Here is a 21,423-nt window from a genome sequence, read left to right as displayed (position 1 = left end):
TGTCTTGGGGATTAGGGTTACATTTTGTTACATACCAGCCATGCATAGACTTTTTAGGGGAACGGATCAGTAGATACGTAACAGAACAACAATGTATCGGACTTCATGATTAGGATCGTTCACTTTTGGGCTTCCAATATAAGGATATGTCATGGTCAGACTTGATCACACTGCAATGGGATCCTATATGTCATATACAGACAGAAGGGAATTGACTAAGCGGGTAATATGTGATCAGACAGTGGTGGATTTTATACGAGAGATTTGCTGATAGGAGTTGGATCAGCCAATGCTGGGTCAAAATAATGATCATCTGAGTGGGATCAGACAGTGCCGGGTCAATATAAGGATCACCTGACGGGATATTAGCAGTTTGGACGTTATTACGAGTATAGCAATGTATAATTTATACATCCAGGCAATCAAATAGAATATTAACATATGCAATCCAGTAGATCACGTACCTCACAAGTCCACATTTGGGATCCGATCTGTCATGGAAAGAAGATCTCTTGCAACCATGCAAGGACCTAAAGCAGCAATAGCACCCGGTATGTAGACATGCACCAATTTTCACAATCTTCCCATCGTCTCCAGCACCATCATCATCCTCTTATCCATCCCTCCTTGGCAAGGTGAAGATGTGGTCATTCTCATCCATCACCTGCGAGAATCTAGTTCTAGCCTCCTCTCTCTGGGGTAATGGTTTCCATTCACCTTACACAGGCTGCTGTCAGCTGTTCCAGGCACAGCAGATACACAGCCACCCCCTCACCTCCCTGCTTCTGTCCAATTGCATTGTGGGAGTTGTAGTTTCCTACATGGTGCAAAGAGACAATTACAGTGTGTGGCCAGCAGGTTGTGCCCTGCAATTGCGGGAAACCCTGGAAATAAATATTCAATAACACGTAAGCTCCAATTGTCACTAGGTAATTTGTACACTGATTTTATTTTATTTATTTTTTCCTACTGGATTAATGTCTTATGGAGAATTAATCCATATTGTAATGACATGTTTAAGCAGATGCTACGTGCAATGTACAGAAAACCTTTAACCCAATGAGAAAAGATAAACATTTGCTGTTTTAGCAATATTGTTGGAGTTGCAATATTTTCATTATTCACGCAATGTATCTAGAATTTACAGATAGATTTTCAGTATTATTTGGGAATTGTAATTATATCCATCTGCTTTGTTTACTGCATTTTTTATGTCTTTGTAATGCATTTTTTTGCCATGGATTTGTTGCAGCGGTTTTATGAACGACATACAGTCATCTTTAGGTCCCATCTCCTCCATCTCCTGTCCAGACTCAGCATTGTCACATTATAACCATACATTGCAGAGCGCCCTGGATGAAGCAGCACCGGCCACATGCAGAAAAAAACAGCACAGATGAAAAACACGTTTTCTCCAGCGCTGCTTACGTCTGTGGGAAAAATCACTGTCAGCAGAAGACTTCATCCACTATAAGTTCATGCTCAAAACCTATAACGCTGCGCTCCATCAAGTTTACTTCTCCATCCTCATCACTTCACTTCACTAGCCTACAATCCAAAACGACTCTTTGAAACCTTTCACTCCCTCCTGCGCCCTAAAGTACAGGCCTCCGTCACCAACCTTAGGGCTGACGATCGGGACACTTATTTCCTACAAAAAAAAAATCAATCATAACTGAGAAAATATTTTTGCACAATTCCCTCAGAGCCTTGATCCCCCTCCTGCCTACAACTCAAGTTCTCTTTCCATTGCTGAGACTGTCACAGAATAAAAAGTGACCAGAGGCTGGACAGACGTCTGTCTGAGATGGTTTAGTGAATCCTGCGCTGCATTGAGCAGGGGGTTGAACACGATGACCCTTGAGGTCCCGTCCAACTCTAACATTCTATGAGTCTACGATTCCATGACACCTCGCTTCTTCTCGCCCTACAACTTGCACCAGTGACCCTACTCCCTCACATCTCCTTCAGTCCCTCTCCCCAGCTGTAACTACACACTCTCCTGAAACTGCCCTTACTAAAGTCTCTAATGACCTATTAACAGCAATATCTAAGGGTACCGTCACACAGTACCATTTTAATCGCTACGACGGCACGATCCGTGACGTCGCAGCGATCGTATGATTATCGCTCCAGCGTCGTAGACTGCGGTCACACATTGCAATCACGGCGCTGGAGCGATGCCGAAGTCCCCGGGTAACCAGGGTAAACATCGGGTTACTAAGCGCAGGGCCGCGCTTAGTAACCCGATGTTTACCCTGGTTACCAGCGTAAACGTAAAAAAAACAAACAGTACATACTTACATTCCGGTGTCTGTCCCCCGGCGTTCTGCTTCTCTGCACTGTGTAAGCGCCATAGCCGGAAAGCAGAGCGGTGACGTCAGAGCTTTCCGGCTGGCCGGCGCTCACACTGCAGAGAAGCTGAGACGCCGGAGGACAGACACCGGAATGTAAGTATGTACTGTTTTTTTTTTTTTACGTTTACGCTGGTAACCAGGGTAAACATCGAGTTACTAAGCGCGGCCCTGCGCTTAGTTACCCGATGTTTACCCTGGTTACAAGCGAACACATCGCTGGATTGCTGTCACACACAACGATCCAGCGATGTCAGCGGGTGATCAAGCGACGAAAGAAAGTTCCAAACGGTCTGCTACGACGTACGATTCTCAGCAGGATCCCTGATCGCTGCTGCGTGTCAGACACTGCGATATCGTAACGATATCGCTAGAACGTCACGAATCGTACCGTCGTAGCGATCAAAATGGTACTGTGTGACAGTACCCTAAAGGTCACTGCTTCCTGCAGATTCTCTAGGATCTCTCTGTAGCATTCAACACTGTGGACACAGCTCCTCCTCACTGTGCTTCGCTTTATCAGCATCAAGGACACTGTTCTCTCCTGGGTCTCCTCCTACCTCTCTCACCGCTCCTTCACTGTATCTTTTGCCGGCTCTGCTTCCTCTAATCTCCCCCTTCCTCAAGAATCAGTTCTAAATCCTCTCCTCTTCTCCCCTATTGGCCAAACCATCAGTAGATTTGGTTTCCAGTACCATCTCTATGCTGATAACATCCACTTATACATCTCTTCACCCGGCATCTCCCCAACTTTAATACAAAATACCAGGGATTGTCTGTCTGCTGTCTCTAACATCATGCCCTCCCTCTATTCGAAACTGAATCTCTCCCAAACTGAACTCCTTGTTTTTCCTCTCTCCTGTACCCAACTTTTAAATCTCCTTGGGTGGTTCGCCCATAACTACCAAGCGGCCAACTCGCTGTCTTGGCCTCGTATTTGACACACAACTTTCCTTATTCCCTATATCCAATCACTCATTCGCTTGTGTCACTTTTGCCTTAAAATCTTCTCCCGAGTCAGACCTTTTCCCACCGTTGAAACTGCAAAAACTCGGTCGCTCTTATTCACTTTCGTCTGGACTACTGCAACTCTCATCTGATCTGTCTCCCTCTAACCAAACGTTCTTCTCTACAATCCTTCATGAATGCAGCAGCCAGGGTCATATTTTTGTCCAGCAGCTTCACCGATGCTTCTACATTGTGCCAGTCATTGCACTGGTTACCCATTCACTACAGAATACAATACAAACTCACCTCTCACCCACTAAGCTCTCCACAGTTCTGCACCACACTATATCTCCTCTCTCATCTCTGTTTATGGCCTACATGTGCCCTCCGTTCTGCAACTGATCTAAGACTAACATCCTCTATAATCTGAACGTAACACCTCCGTCTCCAATACATCTCGTGCTGTGTCAGTCTAGTGGTAATGCAGTACCCCAAACGATCCAACTAATATCTAACCCCCACGTTTTTAACCGTCTCCACATCCTCCAATGCACCCAACACCACTTAGTAACTGTACTTAGCCAGACCCTGGTTGGTGACCGGATCACCAATTTCCTCATAGAAGTCTATGCCTGGGTTCACACGTTCCGCGTTTGGTACGGATTTTACCTAAGATTTTCTGTATGTAACATCCACAGCATGTAACAGCAAAAGTTTTCATTTCATCTCATCCACGTTTTTTTTTTTATTTTTTTGTGTAGAATCTGCACCAAAATAATTTTTGTACATTGTTTAAATCCTCAGCATGTCAATTCTTTGTGCGGAATCAGCGTGGATTGGGTTTCACCAGAGATGGTAAAATCTGCAGCAGAATCCGCATATAGAAGACGTAGATTCTACACCAAATACGCAAAAAACTATATATTTCAACCACAATTTTGCATTTTTGATATCTAAGTGGCTCAGTGAACAAAACATTAAAATTTTAGGTCCTTGGCCAGGAGACTCTTCAGTTCTCAATCAACAATGAACAAGTAAGCAAAAAAACCAGAAAGGCCTCGTGCACAAAAACAATTTCTGCGTAGAAGTGCTATAGTTGGTTTTCATGGATAGCACTCATACCCGAGATATTCTATGGGGCTGTGCACAAGTCCAATATTTTTCTTGGACTGAGTGGTCCACGGAAAAAAAATGGGAGACATGTCTGCTTTTGATCCGAGGTTCGGATAAAAATTAGTAATGCAAGTCTACTGGTCGAAGAAGTAGAGAAGGTGGAGAATTTTTTTTTGTTCTCCCCAGGTCTGATCAAAGTCTGAGAATAACTGGACCATTTTTCTCAGATATGGAAAAAACAGTGGTGTGCATAAACCTACATTGTGCTAAACTTCAAGCACCGATCAGACAAGAATGGGTTGTCAAAAAAAGAGGCCATCTCAAAAAATGACTGGAAAGTCACCAGAGAAGAGGCTTCAGGGAAAAAAACTGCCAGTGTTTTCCTGACGCGTCGTCATTGTTGCCTTAAAAAACTTAGAGGGCGCGCCGCTTATCTTAAAGATGTCAGGTATACATACCCTACAGGTATGTGCAAATTAATTTTTTTTACATTGATATTACGGGCTGAAAAATCCACAACTAAAACAGCTTCTAAAAGACGTGTGGTTTTCGGCAGAGTTTTGTATAAACATGAGCTTTGTGACGCACTTTTGTGAAATGTTTTTTTTTATATAAATTTTTTGCAATGAAAAAGCACCTAAAACCCCCCACACACAGCATATTACAGCCCCAAAAATTGATGAGTTTTTTTGCAAGCAGATATGAAATGTTTTTAGGTTTTTGCACAGTAAAAAAACCCAAACTGCATCTTCTAACCATTTCACTAAAGTGCGGTGAATGAAATCTGCAACATGTCAATTTCTCTTGCAGCCATGCTGAGTTTTAGGTGCAGATTCTCCCCTCCCCCTAGAATTGCATTAGATGTGGAAAATCCGCAGGTAATAAACACATGTAATCCGCACATGACTTTTTCAATAAAGTTTTGTCAATGCCAAATACCAGGAAGTGTCAAAAGCAAAGCAGACGTCCCGGCTCCAGACATTAGGACCCCTCCCTCATGGCTTTAATGTGTAACCTGCTCCTGCACAACATAACCTGCTCCACTGCTGCACAACCTTTGCTCAGACACAAGCAGCGGCTGGCCCCGCCCTTGGCAGAGCAGAGGGTTCTGGGAAGTGTAGTCTTAGCTGTGATTGCGCTGTGTGGTGGGAGGTGATGGGCAGGCCGCGGCACAATGAGGCGGCTCCATCCTGTGCCTCCTCATGGCAGGTGAATGCACACAATGGAGAGGCGGCTGTGATGCTCCCTCCAATGTGCAGCGCAGGTGTCTCCAGCTAAAAGGGCTCCATCTAGTGTCGCACGAGAACACTGCAGCAATTGCATTCATTTCTGGGGGCTGAAGACACATTTTGGGGTCTACATACACCGGACGGTGATTTTTCCAGCTTTGCGTTTCAGATTTTAACGAAAATCTGCAGCGGAAATTGACTTGTGTTGTGGACCAGTTTTACCCTTTACTATGCAATTCCTCCACATTTCCTATGTGTAATCCTCCTATTTCCTTCTGCATTTATCACCCACTCCTGGTTTTGGCTTACAAATACTGATGAAAAATACTGACCAAATACTGAAATTATGTTGTATATCATTTAGGCACCAGGTGATTATCCTACACGGGCTCTATATAGCTGTATTGTCCCGACAGTATGGGGGGTATTATGTGGCCTGAAATTAGGAAGAAACCAAACCAGAAAACTACGTCAAAAGGTGGACATAACGCACAGCAATGTAAAAACAACATTGCTGTGCGCATGTTCAGTCTTTTGTTACTTCTTTTAACCTCTTCAGAGTCCAGAAACCGTGGAGCTGTAAAAGATGTAACTTGTGATTAACAAATGTGCTCGGATAAATGCGTTCTTATGCTCGGGTGCTAATCGACTGTCTTCAGCGTGCTTGAAAAATATGTTTAATTCACAGATTGCCAAAGGCAAATAATTCCTTAACTATGGACCCTAAAAAATAACTTTTATCAATCAATTTAAAATGGAAATAAGTCTTAAAATTCTGCACTATTAGTGTACTTATACTGGGAGGTAACCTCAATCCCTGATGAAGCCAGTATGGCTGGTGAAACATGGGGAGGCTTTAGGAGCAATTTTAATAGCATTATCAGTGCATGTGTAGGGGGATTAGACGGGTTACAGGTAGCGGTCGCACCTTATCCCTTACCCCAGAATACTGCCAGTGGACATGATTTGGGCTATGAGCAAATTTATGAGACATGAGTCCTGTTACCAGAACGCTCCTGGCCCAGCAGAAGCACACTGATAGTGTGGAATTTTAAGTCTAATTTCGTCTTTAAATTAAAAGTTATTTTTTAGGGTCCTAAGTTAGAGATTTATTTGCCTTTGGCAATCTGTGAATTATTATATTACCCTACGCTGACCTGTATAGACAGCATATGGTTGTTGAAAAATATGTTTGAGTCCTCGTGGCTGTTCGACAGCTGCAACACATGCATGGATTGCCTGTTTGTTAGACAATCCCTGCATGTGTTGCGGCTGTCGAACAGCCCTGAGACATGCAGCCGCAGAGACTCGAGCATATTTTTCGAGCACGCCGAAGACACTCGGTTAGCACCTGGGCATGCTTAGATAACACCTTATCCGAGCATGTTCACTCATCATTAGCTTTCATTCTTTGGACGGCTTGGTTTGGGAGCTGCCTGCTCTTTGTAATTGAATGCACAGCAAAAAGACGCCAGCCTATAAAACCAGCGACAAAACTGCCAGCAAGAAGTTGCTTCAGGAAAAAGATTGCACGCTTTTTTACCCGAAGCGACTTCGCCTAGGTAAACCTTCCGTTTGGAATGAACCCGTCGTGTGCACATACCCTTAAACTAATCTTCAGCAAAAGCCTCTGGGAAAGAAAAACTTTTTTTTTTTTTCAAAAAACTTCCCCAAAAATGGAGCGTTTCTCTGATTGAAAAACTTGTTGTTTATGAATGCCTAAAAAAAAAACCAACCTGTGTGAACAGAGCCTGAAAGGTCTCTGTTGTCATAATCCTTCTCAGCTTCTTTTGATGTTTAGTGTAAGGGAAGGAAAGTTTACTACATAGTGAAATATCTCTTTCAAACTCCGTTCTATTTTTGAGAGACCTAGTTTCGGTCAGACTGGAAGGTAAGTTAGTGTATCAGCAGCTGGCGGAGCAGGTTCCACCACATTCCTGCTTCTTCAGGTCACTAGGGATACACCCAGGTACAGCTCTGTGTTATTAACCATGTCCTGACCATACATTATTGTGACCCAGGGAATAACGCTGCTCAGCCACCTGGATGGAGATGACACTAGGTCCTCATGGGGGGTTATATTACCTCGTGCTGTTTGTCCGTGTGGGATAAGCGGCTTAGCAGGAATTTACCACTCATTCTCTTCTATTAATAGTCAAAAAATATAAAATTACAATTGAATCAATCAGGATAAATTCCCGTATTATATTAAACTGTCTAAGAATCATCATGTATGATCCTTAAAGGGGTACTCCAACCACTGACTGTCTGATCAGTGCGGGTCCTACCAATCAAAACAATTGCTCTTGGCTGTTTTAAAGACTTTAAAGAGTTATTCCCAAAATATTAAGTTATTCCCTATTTATTGGATAGGGGAAAACTTACAGATTTGATCACTAAGACCCTCCCCCGAGGATCACGAGATCAGGGCTCTGGAACTTAAGAAGTGGGCTTTGCAGAATCCCTTCTTAAATTATGCACATGCTAAGACCTTCAATCTATTCATTGTTCTCCATGCAGCTCTGACAGCTACAGTATGAGTTCAAAATCAAAGTGCGTTCTAGAGAGAGTTCCTAGACGCCTCTAGACAGGGTTTAAAAGCCCAAATTTTAGAACAAGCTCAACAACTTCTTATCCCCTTTCGTTTGTTGTACCTGTTTTATTAACCTTATTAATTAAATTGGGTTAAAAAAAATATATTGTATACATGCAATTGAATAGGCGATGAGCTGCAGTACACAGGAATGGCCACTACATGGTGTATGGGGCAGCGCTATTCCAACTCCCTTCACAGTCAGGGTTGGTAACCGCTGACGATCGGGGGGCTATCGTGTGATGAACCCCCACCCATCTGATTTTGATGACCTATCTTTGAGATAGGTCATCAATATCATCATTTTGGACAACCCCTTTAAGCCGTCCCATCTTCAGGTCCCCAGTAGGACTAAAAATGTGCAATATATTGAAATAAATTATAATTTATCACTGTCTGCACTGAATCCAGTCCATGGCAATGCATGTGTCAATGCAGATCTCATTGTGTACGGTTACACTAAATTCTGCCTGTTCTATGCGGCTACTATGTCGCCAGATGAAACTTTCATTTCCTGATTTACTGCAATCTCAGAATACCTGTCCTATCCCACGTGACAGGCGCCACACCTTCCTAACAGAGCCCAACCGGCTGACGCGGCTGGCATTCCTCAAATAGCACAGATAGCCTGGATTGCTGCAATCAATGAAATCAAATGCTGCTTATTGTACAATACTATAGTGTCTACCTGTAGTACACAATTTAGAGGGATCTTACTGATTAAAAAGTTTTCTCTGGATAATCAACTTTTATCACTACGCCATTTTTAATGTTGACATTTTGTGCTGATTAATATTATAATATGTCCTAAACGCTTGACAGAAAGTATCCCATATATATATATTATTTTATCCATCATTTTTTTCTGACTTCTATTGGTAATATATTTTTGTGATACTTTTCATCCCCCATATATTATTTTATTTTTGTGTGTGTGTGGCTCTAGTGATTTGTCCGGCTCTTGAACATAAATGTATGGGCTGGGTTTACCAGTCGCATTTGGTCCGTTTTTTTTAACTCCTTCCCAACATTCGCTGTCCACGGATCCCATATCATAAGTGGCAGATGGCAGCTATGCTATAAAGTCATGGGGCTGCAATCGCCGCCATTTACCCCTTAGATACCGCTGTCAATCACATGGAATCTAAGTAATCAGAGCCTTGCTGGGAGGGGATGTGTTTTCTCGTCATCGCCCTTTCTTCACCTCTGCAATCAATGGGTTAACGTTAAAGGAGGGGAGATAGGAGGGTGTTAAAAATAAAATATTCACAATATTTTAACAATTAAAAAAAAATATATAAATAAAATTTTAAATCAGCTCCTTTTAATATTCAGAATCTAAATAAATGAAGAGAAATATATATATATTTTTTTCGTATTAATGCACATGTAAAAGTTTGATCTTTTAAAATATAAAGTTTATTAATTTGTACAGTAAATATGGTAAAGGAAAAAAAAAACTGTGGAATTACAGAGTTTTTTGGTGGTGATGCGTCCCATAAAAATTGAGTAAAAAGTGATCAAAAATTAGAAAGGACATCAAAAACTACAGCTCGCTCCACAATAAACATGCTGGACACGAATAATGCAAAGTATAATGGTGAAGACCTTAAGGAGGGAACGTCACACCGTTATGTGGGGCGGCATAATGTACGGTCGCGGTGCGGACATTGATTTGGTGATGGAACCAGTGGAGCGGCCATTAATCCAAAGTGTCCCAGGAGCCGTTATCAAACAAGACAACCCTGGATTTGTAATTTCACCACTGAGGATTGTAGATGTGTAAAGAAGCCATAAAAGATATCTGTAGAAGCCAGTGATGGGAAGGCTAAAGGTTGTATGTTTCTAAGTGAGAAAAACAGGATAAGGAGAGATCATCCGTATTGTATGGAACGTGTGTCTATCGGCACATCCACATTGGTTACTATCTGCTATACCCTTACCCTGCATGACTCAGATATAATTACATATAGGGAGCAGATGTTCCGCATTATATGGTTACATTATATAGTTATCATCTATTTTTCCTATAGATATTGTCTCTAGGTCATGTCAATCAAAAGGTTTAAATATGCCAGCAGGTTTTTACTATGTAACCTGAGAGCAGCACGATGTAGGAGCAGAGACCCTGATTCCAGTGATGTGTCACTTACAGAGTTATGTGTTGTTGTTTCAATACAATCAGTGTTTTATCAACAGGAGAGTATCACTACAGGACTAGGTGTCTCGGGCCTCCTAGTCGATCCTCAGCTCCACCACTGATTAGCAGAAATGATGAGCGAACGTATAACACCTTATCCGAGCATGCTCGGGTGCTAGCCAAGTGTCTTCGGTGTGCTAGAAAAATATATTCAAGTCCCTGCGGTTGCATGTCTCTCTGCTGTACGACAGCCGCAACATATGCAGGGATTACGGATTGACAATCCATACTGCAGGTCTCTATACACTCAAATAATCCCCAAAAATACCGTACGTAGGTCATCTCTGGATACTCCCGTGGCGGTTTGCAAGCAAATTAGCGCCACGGATGTTCCTGCCCTTCTCTTACGTAATAATAATAATAAGTCAGACTTTTTAGGAGCGTCCGCCAATTGCTACAGAATGCTAATTATAGGGATTTATGTAACTGCTGTATGATAACATGTTATATAACATTATAGACTTTGTGTTGCAATTTCTCAGTGATCTGATACTCACACGGCTGCGCAGCTTGTAACAGTGTCACCTCGTACTTACACATGGGAGCAGTGGTATGATGGCTGTGCAGACACTTGTCCCCTAATAAGAAATTACATCTTTATTTGTAGAGCTCCAATGTACCATGTAAACTCTATGCAAATCATACTTGGAGTGCATTGGGGGCGTGTCAATGCACTTAGACTGCTTCTTTAAATTGCAGTGACACGCCCCCAGTGCACTTCCAGCCTGATTTGCATATGGCTTCTATCCTTGATTTCTCATGACTGGCACATCACATCTCTACAAAAAAGGTGTCCTTTTAATTAGGGGACAAGCGCGTACACAGTCATATCATTACTGCCTTTGATGAAACACAGCGGAACCACGTTTGACCTGTACATGAGGCATTGCGTTCATACTACTGCTATGTGTGCCCACACCCTCAGACTCAGCCGCAGAAGCCCTGTTCCTGTGTATAGCGGCGCATGATCATGATCTAATCAATCAGACATGGAATTATAAAGAGATTTGACGGACCCTATCAGTTGGAACTGCTCAGTCCACCAAGGAAAACATCCTATTGTACTGCTCAAATCTGTGGCTCTACAATGCTCAAATACTGCCCTAGGCTGGTGAAAAAAAAAATAACAGTATCACCCAATCCCATTACCTTCATATGTTATAATAGGGAATAGATTTATTGTGATATGTTGAAGCCAGATTTTCCACTCCTATCAAATATGACTGTATTTGAAATGACACTCCACCTTTATAACAATAATAAAAATAAAAAATAGAATCCAGCGTCTTTCCCTGCATTTCTTCCTCCATTTCTTCCTGCATTACCCATTTGCAGTTTGTTTCCAGATTGTTTGGCCTGTGGGTTGTCCTATACTGACACCTGCTGTTCATTTTATATATTGCAGTCAGAGAGTTTTCAATTGTCTATGCCTGATGAAGAGACCTGAGTAGTCTCCAAAGCTTGCAATTTGTTGCCATCTTTAGCCATTAAAATGTATCAACCACTGAGGACTCTCAATTCCAAATATTTTTCCATTGTTTGGTGTAATTTAATTGAAAAGAAAACATTTTAAATGCCTATTTATGAGGAGTCACTGCCACGTACTACAGTGACATTTGTAGTTTGTGCTGGAAAAGGCATTAATATCACAGCAAGCTCGACCCCTTCCCTGTACAGTACATTTTCGATTTTGTACTTTTGTTCCTTCCAAAAATTCTTCCAAGAGTCAAAACTTTTTTCATTGACATAACACTATGAGATCTTCTTGATTTATTTTTTTCCGCAAGGTACGTTGTAGTTTTAATCGATAATTTTCACTTAACCATGCAATGCGCTGTTAAATGCAATTCCACAATTGTTTTTGGGTTCCGTTTTTATGGCAATCATGAATCTGTAAAAATAAACTAGTAAAATGATTCTTCAGTTCAGCACGGTTATGGAGATACTAACCGTGTGTGTGTGTGTGTGTGTGTGTGTGTGTGTGTGTGTGTGTGTGTGTGTGTGTGTGTGTGTGTGTGTGTATGAAATATTCTCATTGAATACTTTGTTCTGTACACAGTTGAATGTGCTGACAACAAATCACACAAAAATCATCAATGGAAATAAAATTTATTAACCAATGAAGGTCTGGAGTTGGAATGATGCTCAAAATCAAAGTGGAAAATCCAATTACAGGCTGATCCAACTTCAGTGGAAATGCCCCAAGACAAGGAAATGATGCTCAGTAGTGTGTGTGGCCTCCACGTGCCTGTATGACCTCCCTACAACGCCTGGGCATGCTCCTGATGAGGCGGCAGATGGTCTCCTGAGGGAACTCCTCCCAGACCTGGAATAGAGCATCCGCCAACTCCTGGTGCAATGTGAAGTAGTGATTGGTGCGAGACATGATGTCCCAGATATGTTCAATCGGATTCAGGTCTGGGGAACGGGCAGGCCAGTCCATAGCTTCAATGCCTTCATCTTGCAGGAACTGCTGACGCACTCCAGCCACATGAGGTCTGGCATTGTCCTGCAATAGGAGGAACCCAGGGCCAACCGCACCAGCATATGGTCTCACAGGGGGTCTGAGGATCTCATCTCGGTACCTAATGGCAGTCAGGCTACCTCTGGTTAGCACATGGAGGGCTGTGCGGCCCTCCAAAGAAATGCCACCCCACACCATTACTGACCCACTGCCAAACTGGTCATGCTGAAGGATGTTGCAGGCAGCAGATCGCTCTCCATGGCATCTCCAGACTCTGTCATGTCTGTCACATGTGCTCAGTGTGAACCTGCTTTCATCTGTGAAGAGCACAGGGCGCCAGTGGTTAATTTGCCAATCCTGGTGTTCTGTGGCAAATGCCAAGCATCCTGCATGGTGTTGGGCTGTGAGCACAACCCCCATCTGTGGACGTCGGGCACTCAGGCCATCCTCATGGAGTCAGTTTCTAACCATTTGTGCAGACACATGCACATTTGTGGCCTGCTGGAGGTCATTTTGCAGGTCTTTGGCAGTGCTCCTCCTGTTCCTCCTTGCACAAAGGCTGAGGTAGCAGTCCTGCTGCTGGGTTGTTGCCCTCCTACAGCCCCCTCCACATCTCCTGGTGTACTGGCCTGTCTCCTGGTAGCACCTGCAGCCTCTGGACACTACGCTGACAGACACAGCAAACCTTCTTGCCACAGCTCGCATTGATGTGCCATCCTGGATGAGCTGCACTACCTGAGTCACTTGTGTGGGTTGTAGAGTCCGTTTCATGCTACCACGAGTGTGAAAGCACAACCAACATTCAAAAGTGACCAAAACATCAGCCAGAAAGCATTGGTACTGAGATGTGGTCTGTGGTCCCCACCAGCAGAACCACTCTTTTAATGAGTGGGTCTTGATAATTGCCAATAATTTCCATCTGTTGTCTATTCCATTTGCACAACAGCATGTGAAGTTCATTGTCAAACAGTGTTGCTTCCTAAGTGGACAATTTGATTTCACAGAAGTTTGATTTACTTGGAATTATATTCTGTTGTTTAAGTGTTCCCTTTAGTTTTTTGAGCAGTGTATATATTTTTGTTGTCTGAATTTTTAATAGGGTGAAAGATTTGTGATTTTAACTTCCATTTAAAAAAAAAACGTTTTTAACTTATTACTTTTTTTATTTTTTTACTCCCTTTAACTTATTTGAACATCCAGTTGTCCAATTGATTGCTTTATATACTGCCAGTGTAAGCCGACCCGAGTATAAGCCGACCCCCCTAATTTTGCCACAAAAAACTGGGAAACTTATTGACTCGAGTATAAGCCTAGGGTGGGAAATGCAGCAGCTACCGGTAAATGTGAAAAGTCAAAAGTAGATACCAATAAAAGTAAAATTAATTGAGACAACAGTAGGTTAAGTGTTTTTGAATATCCAGATTGAATCAGGAGCCCCATATAATGCTCCATACAGTTCATGATGGCCCCATAAGATGCTCCATATTAAAATATACCCCATATAATGCTGCACAAAGGTTAATAATGGCCCCATAAGATGCTCCATAGAAACATTTGCCCCATACAATGCTGCATAAAGGTTGATGGCCCCATAAGATGCTCCACACATTATGGCCCCATAAGATGCTCCACACATTATGACCCCATGAGATGCTCCATACATTATGGCCCCATGAGATGCTCCACACATTATGGCCCCATACGATGCTCCATACATTGTGGCCCCATACGATGCTCCTTACATTGTGGCCCCATGAGATGCTCCACACATTAGGGGCCCCATGAGATGCTCCACACATTAGGGGCCCCATGAGATGCTCCACACATTATGCCCCATAAGATGCTCCTCATATATGCCCCATAAGATGCTCCTCATATATGCCCCATAAGATGCTCCTCATATATGCCCCATAAGATGCTCCTCATATATGCCCCATAACATGCTCCTCATATATGCCCCATAAGATGCTCCATACATTTGCCCCATTTGCTGTTGCTACGATTAAAATAAAAAAAATCACATACTCACCTCTCTTCGCTCAGGTCCCCGGCACTTGCGATAGTCACCTTCCACCAGGGCCGGACTGGCCATAGGGCAGTTCTGGCAAATGCCAGAAGGGCCGATGGCAGTAGTGGGCCGCTCGAATGTGCCGCTGTCGGCACACTCCCCACGCTGTCGCGGCACACTCCCGGCCCCGCATTCAACTATACAAGTTGAATGCAATGATGGAGGAGAGAGCGTCTGCTGACGCCCCCTCTCCCATCGTTCCCCGCTCTGCCTGCCGCTGACACTGCGGGTGCACGATGACGTCATATCATCGCGCACCTGCTGTGTGACCGGGCGGGCAGACTGCGACTGCTGAGGCCGGAGCCAGGAGCAGCGCGGGACACGAGGAGAGAGGTGAGTAGTGTGTTTGTTTTTGTTTTTTTATCAATGAGTGATGACTGGATTGTGGAGCTATTGGGTGGGGGGGGGGGGTTGCCTGCCTGCATTACTTTCTATGGGGGCTGCCTGCCTGCATTACATTCTATGGGGGCTGCCTGCCTGCATTACATTCTATGGGGGCTGCCTGCCTGCATTACATTCTATGGGGGCTGCCTGCCTGCATTACATTCTATGGGGGCTGCCTGCCTGCATTACATTCTATGGGGGCTGCCTGCCTGCATTACATTCTAGGGGGGCTGCCTGCCTGCATTACATTCTAGGGGGGCTGCCTGCCTGCATTACATTCTATGGGGGCTGCCTGCCTGCATTACATTCTATGGGGGCTGCCTGCCTGCATTACATTCTATGGGGGCTGCCTGCCTGCATTACATTCTATGGGGGCTGCCTGCCTGCATTACATTCTATGGGGGCTGCCTGCCTGCATTACATTCTATGGGGGCTGCCTGCCTGCATTACATTCTATGGGGGCTGCCTGCCTGCATTACATTCTATGGGGGCTGCCTGCCTGCATTACATTCTATGGGGGCTGCCTGCCTGCATTACATTCTATGGGGGCTGCCTGCCTGCATTACATTCTATGGGGGCTGCCTGCCTGCATTACATTCTATGGGGGCTGCCTGCCTGCATTACATTCTATGGGGGCTGCCTGCCTGCATTACATTCTATGGGGGCTGCCTGCCTGCATTACATTCTATGGGAGCTGCCTGCCTGCATTACATTCTATGGGGGCTGCCTGCCTGCATTACATTCTATGGGGGCTGCCTGCCTGCATTACATTCTATGGGGGCTGCCTGCCTGCATTACATTCTATGGGGGCTGCCTGCCTGCATTACATTCTATGGGGGCTGCCTGCCTGCATTACATTCTATGGGGGCTGCCTGCCTGCATTACATTCTATGGGGGCTGTGCTGCATTATATTGTATGGTGGCTGCCTGCATTCCATTCTATGGGGGCTGTGCTGCATTACATTCTATGGGGCTGGCTGCATTACATTCTATGGGGGCTGTGCTGCATTACATTCTATGGGGACTGTGCTGCATTAAATTCTATGGGGCTGTTCTGTATTACATTCTATGGGGCTGGCTGCATTACATTCCATGGGGGCTGTGCTGTATTACATTCTATGAGGGCTGTGCTGTATTATAGTCTATGGGGGCTGTGCTGTATTATAGTCTATGGGGGCTGTGCTGTATTACATTCTATGGGGACTGAGCTGTAATGCTGGATACAACTGTAATTATATGTTATATAGTCGTGTTACACTCCCCTCACTTCTTGTAGCCTACAAGTGTATAAAGATGATATACAGTCACCATGCGACAAGTGGGCCTGTGTGACTTCAAATGCCAGGGCTGAATTTTAGTCCCAGTCCGGCCCTGCCTTCCACGTTCCATCGCTGCGCGCTGCTCTGTCTTCCATCTGCACTGACTGTTCAGGCAGAGGGCGGCGCGCACACTAATCACGTCATCGCGCCCTCTGACCTGTACAGTCACAGCCAGAGGACGGAAGACAGAGCAGCACGCAGCGATGGAACGTGGAAGGTGACTATCGCGCAATGCTCCCCCTCCCCTGATATACTCACCAGCTCCCGGCGCGGTCCCCTGGCAGCGTCTCACTGTCAGATGGTCTCCGGGAGCCGGTGGCATCTTTCTATGTTCAGCGGTCACGTACTGCTCATTACAGTAATGAATATGCGTGAATATTCATTACTGTAATGAGCGGTACCACGTGACCGCTGAACACAGGAAGAGCTGCCCGGAGACCATCGGACATGCAGGGACCGCGCCAGGAACAGGTGAGCATATCACAGCTCCCCCTCACCCGCCGACCCCACACCGACACTGACTCGAGTATAAGCCGAGAGGGTCACTTTCAGCCCAAAAAAGTGGGCTGAAAATCTCGGCTTATACTCGAGTATATACGGTAACTAATAATATGGTCTCCTATGAAGCCCAGCTTATGCTTGATGGGGATAAACGTTCCGCATTCTGCAGATTGGTGCAGGTCCGAGCACTTATTATGTGAATAGGTGGTAACTTGTTTTCACCAGGGAACCCATTTAATCTTACAGATGTTTAGGAGTTGACATTGAGAGAGGCTGGACAGAGTGGGACTGACACAGGTTTCCGTGCATCCAGTGTCGGTTGCAGAGGGCCTGTGTAGCAAGCAGGAGTTCATAGAATCATATAATCATGGAATGGTAGAGTTGGAAGGGACCTCCAGGGTCATTGTGTCCAACCCCCTGCTCAATGCAGGATTCACTAAACCATCTCAGACAGATGTCTGTCCAGCCTCTGTTTGAAAACTTCCATTGAAGGAGAACTCACCACCTCTCGTGGCAGCCTGTTCCACCCATTGATCACCCTCACTGTCAAAAAGCTTTTTCTAATATCCAATCTGTATCTTCTCCCTTTTAGTTTCAACCCATTGCTTCTCGTGTTTCCATGTGCAAATGAGAATAATGATGATTCTTCTACACTGTGACAGCCCTTCAGATATTTGTAGACATCTATTAAGTTTCCTCTTAGCCTACTTTTTTGCAAGCTAAACATTTCCAGATCCTTTAACCTTTAACTGTTCCTCGTAGGCCATACGTTTCAGTCCGCTCACCATCCTGGTAGCTCTTCTCCTAACTTCCTCCAGGTTTTCAATGTCTTTTTTTTAAATGTGGTGCCTAGAACTGGACACTGTATTCCAGATGAGGCCTGACCAAGGAGGAGTAGAGGGGGATAATTACTTCACGTGATCTGGACTCTATGCTTCTCTTAATACATCCTAGAACTGTTTGCCTTTTTTGATGCTGCATCACACTGTTGACTCTTGTACAGTCTGTTATCTATTAGAATACCCAAGTCTGTCACACTTGCTGTTAGTTAGCCCTATTCCTCCCATTCTATAGATGTAATTTTCATTTTTCTTGCCCAGATGTAGAATCTTGCATTTCTCCCTGTTAAATACCAGTCTATTAGTCGCTGCCCATTGTTGAAGCTTATCTAGATCCTTCTGAATCCTTTCTGTTGTCTCTAGTGTAAGGGTACTGTCACACTATACGATTTACCAACGATCACGACCAGCGATACGACCTGGCCGTGATCGTTGGTAAGTGGTTGTGTGGTCGCTGGGGAGCTGTCACACAGTCAGCTCTCCAGCGACCAACGATGCCGAAGGCCCCGGGTAACCAGGGTAAACATCGGGTTACTAAGCGCAGGTCCGCGCTTAGTAACCCGATGTTTACCGTGGTTACCAGCGTAAAAGTTAAAAAAAACAAACCGTACATACTTATGCAGCGCCCCAGAGTCCTGGTCGTTGCAGTACTGTGGCTCCGCCACTAAGGGGAGCCATGGTGCGTTCGATGGCACTGAAGGAGTTCCTCCAATCAGGTATCACAGACACCAATATGTTTCACAGCTGGGCCTCCGGGGGGAGCTAAGGGTGCTATTCATTAGGCCACTCCCCACCATAGTGGGTAAACTGGGGGTCAGGCAGGAAGTTAGAGAGAACGCTGACTGGATTGAACGAAGCAACACCTAGTGAGAGAGGGTGTTGTGGAGGAAGAGACAGTAGGGTCTCTGCCAGGGGTGGGACCCTGGCAGAGGCTTGGCATTGGAAAGAACGTAACGGGACCGTGCCTGCTCAGCATAGCGGCGGTGCCCAAGAAAGGACTAGAAGCGAGATAGATTGTGCTGAGTGAGAAACGAGATCAAGCAGACGGAGAATACCAGCAGGGGTTTTGTTGAAAGAGGCAGCACCTTGCTGAGGCGCATTACCGGTGGCCGGAACGCCGAGGGAGTGGAATAATATACAGCTTTAAGCCATACTCCAAACAGCGGCAGGACAGTCAGTCTCAGGCGGGCTGTCTACCACATATCACCTATGAAGTCTTGGGGGGCAATTGCGGGAGAGGGGCGTCTCTAGGGTCCCGGAAGAACTCCAGGCCTACCTGACAAACGGGTGCCGTTCCAACCTGAATACCAGGGAGGGACGGAATAAGAGAGGAACATCTAATCGAGTTGTGAGGGAACTTAAGAAACAGACACAACAGTTGTGGGGTACTTTCCGTGAGCACAGCAGGGAAGGACTACAACACACAGCGCTAAGAAGGAAGGCACTGATTTCCACCTGTGAGGAGAACTCTGGAGGTGCCATTGGACCGGCCGGACTTGCGCAGCCTGGTGGGCCAGATTCCGGACTGAGGACCAAGAGATCTCCAGTAAAGAGGTAAAGAGACTGCAACCTGGTGTCCTCGTTATTTACCGCGACCTGCACCCCACAACTGCACCGCTACACCACCGTTAACAGCACCTACTTCACCGGACGACCCCCCACTGACGGACAGGGCCACGGACCGGGTCTAGCCACCGTGACAACCCCAGGACTGAGACCTAGAGGCCCGGCTCCGGGTACCCCTCGGCCCTGCGGCGGTGTGGGGGGCGCTCCAACTTACATTCCGGTGTCTGTCCCCCGGCGTTCTGCTTCTCTCCACTGTGTCTGCGCCAGCCGGAAAGCACAGCAGTGACGTCACCGCTGTGCTCGCTTTCCGGCCGGCCGGCGCTCACAGTGCAGAGAAGCAGAACGCCGGGGGACAGACACTGGAATGTAAGTATGTACTGTTTGTTTTTTTTTACTTTTACGCTGGTAACCACGGTAAACATCGGGTTACTAAGCGCGGCCCTGCGCTTAGTAACCCGATGTTTACCCTGGTTACATGCGAACGCATCGCTGGATCGCTGTCACACACAACGATCCAGCGATGACAGCGAGAGATCCAGCGACGAAAGAAAGTTCGAAACGATCTGCTACGACGTACGATTCTCAGCAGGGTCCCTGATCGCTGCTGCGTGTCAGACACAGCGATATCGTATGGATATCGCTGGAACGTCACGGATCGTACCGTCGTAGCGACAAAAGTGCCACTGTGAGACAGTACCCTTAGCTATCTCTCCTAGTTTTGCATCGTCTGCAAATTTGATCAGTTTACCTTCAGTTCCCTTATCTAGATTATTTATAAAAAATGTTGAGCAACACTGGGGCCAGGACAATTCAAACCCCTTAGTATCTACTATTAGGGCTCATCCAGACTAGTGCACTATATATGTGCCTACGTGTGCTGTCCGTGTTAAAATCACATATCACACTGATCAATGTTAATCAACAGATCTGTTTAGATTACAATATTTTCACACGGCTAAGAGTCCGTGGGAAAGAAAAAAAAAAAAAATTGTATAAAATTGCAGCATGTTCTATTCTCATCCGTATTTCAGATGTGATTTGCCTGTTCAAGGCTATGAACGTGCAAATATACGTATACAGCGGGAGAAATAAGTATATTTCCAAAAGGTGCTGTTACTGTTGTAGTAGTGGCTATCAGAAATGCACTGAAAACATCTTGATCTGGGTGCTGCACTAGGTTACAGAGGGGAGTGGGTGCTGCACTAGGTTACAGAGGGGAGTGGGTGCTGCACCAGGTTACAGAGGGGAGATCGCTTCTGTGACTGTCTTGCATGTAAAAGACTGTCTGCCTGGAGTGCGGAGAGTGACTGATGTGGAGTGTAGTCGCACATACTAGTCTGGGAGTGAGCCACACGGAGAGAACGGGGGAAGTGGTCCTAAGCAGGGGCATAACGATCGCAGTCACGGAGGTTGTGCCTGCAACCAGGCCTGTGGGGTCAGTGGACCCGCTAGAGCCAATTTCTGTTTTCAGCTGACTGAGCATCATCGGACAAACGTTCAGCTGAAATGTATTGCGGTGCAGAGAGCCACTGGCTCCCTGCACCACAATACACTGCACTGGCCAATCATAGGTCGGCAGCTGACATTGACGGAATGTGACAGAGCCTGCCCCCCCCCCCCACACCGGCTATGGAAGAGGACACTGCATGGGAGCAAGTAGGGGTGAGAAGAATTGTATTTTTGTTATTCATGTGTTGTGGAGAGGAGTGCCAGGACTGTGGACATTATTACAGTATGGGGACCATTATTTCAGTATGGGGGTCATTATTACAGGAGCCCGTGCATCTGACCAACATGCTAGTGGGGGCCCAGGTTCACATTTTGCATCGGGGCCCATAGGACTCT

At 45.4% G+C, this 21,423-nt stretch overlaps 1 protein-coding gene across 6 annotated transcripts in view; it reads right to left on the bottom strand.

Annotated features, from left to right (window-relative positions):
- Nucleotides 1-21,423, bottom strand: part of MAP3K10 (mitogen-activated protein kinase kinase kinase 10) — a 93,107-nt gene that overhangs the window by 63,773 nt on the left and 7,911 nt on the right. Inside the window, exons 1-2 of one of the 6 annotated variants that reach the window (XM_077285548.1) lie at nt 5,355-5,535; nt 465-817 (exon numbers count right to left, since the gene is read on the bottom strand). The exons of 2 other annotated variants lie outside the window; for them this stretch is intronic. Coding sequence is in view for 1 of the 4 variants with exons in the window: in XM_077285553.1 (XP_077141668.1) it covers nt 5,355-5,397 (43 nt within the window). In the remaining 3 variants the exon portion in view is untranslated. Of the gene's footprint in view, nt 1-464; nt 818-5,354; nt 5,536-21,423 lie in introns of those variants that run through there. 3 more of the 6 variants (XM_077285549.1, XM_077285553.1, XM_077285550.1) reach the window with 3 other exon arrangements.

This window comes from Ranitomeya variabilis, chromosome 2 (genome assembly GCF_051348905.1).
Source record: "Ranitomeya variabilis isolate aRanVar5 chromosome 2, aRanVar5.hap1, whole genome shotgun sequence".
In the NCBI taxonomy this organism is placed as follows: Eukaryota; Metazoa; Chordata; class Amphibia; order Anura; family Dendrobatidae; genus Ranitomeya; species Ranitomeya variabilis.
Note: the sequence above shows the minus strand (reverse complement) of the source record. Positions and strands in the feature narration are given on the sequence as shown.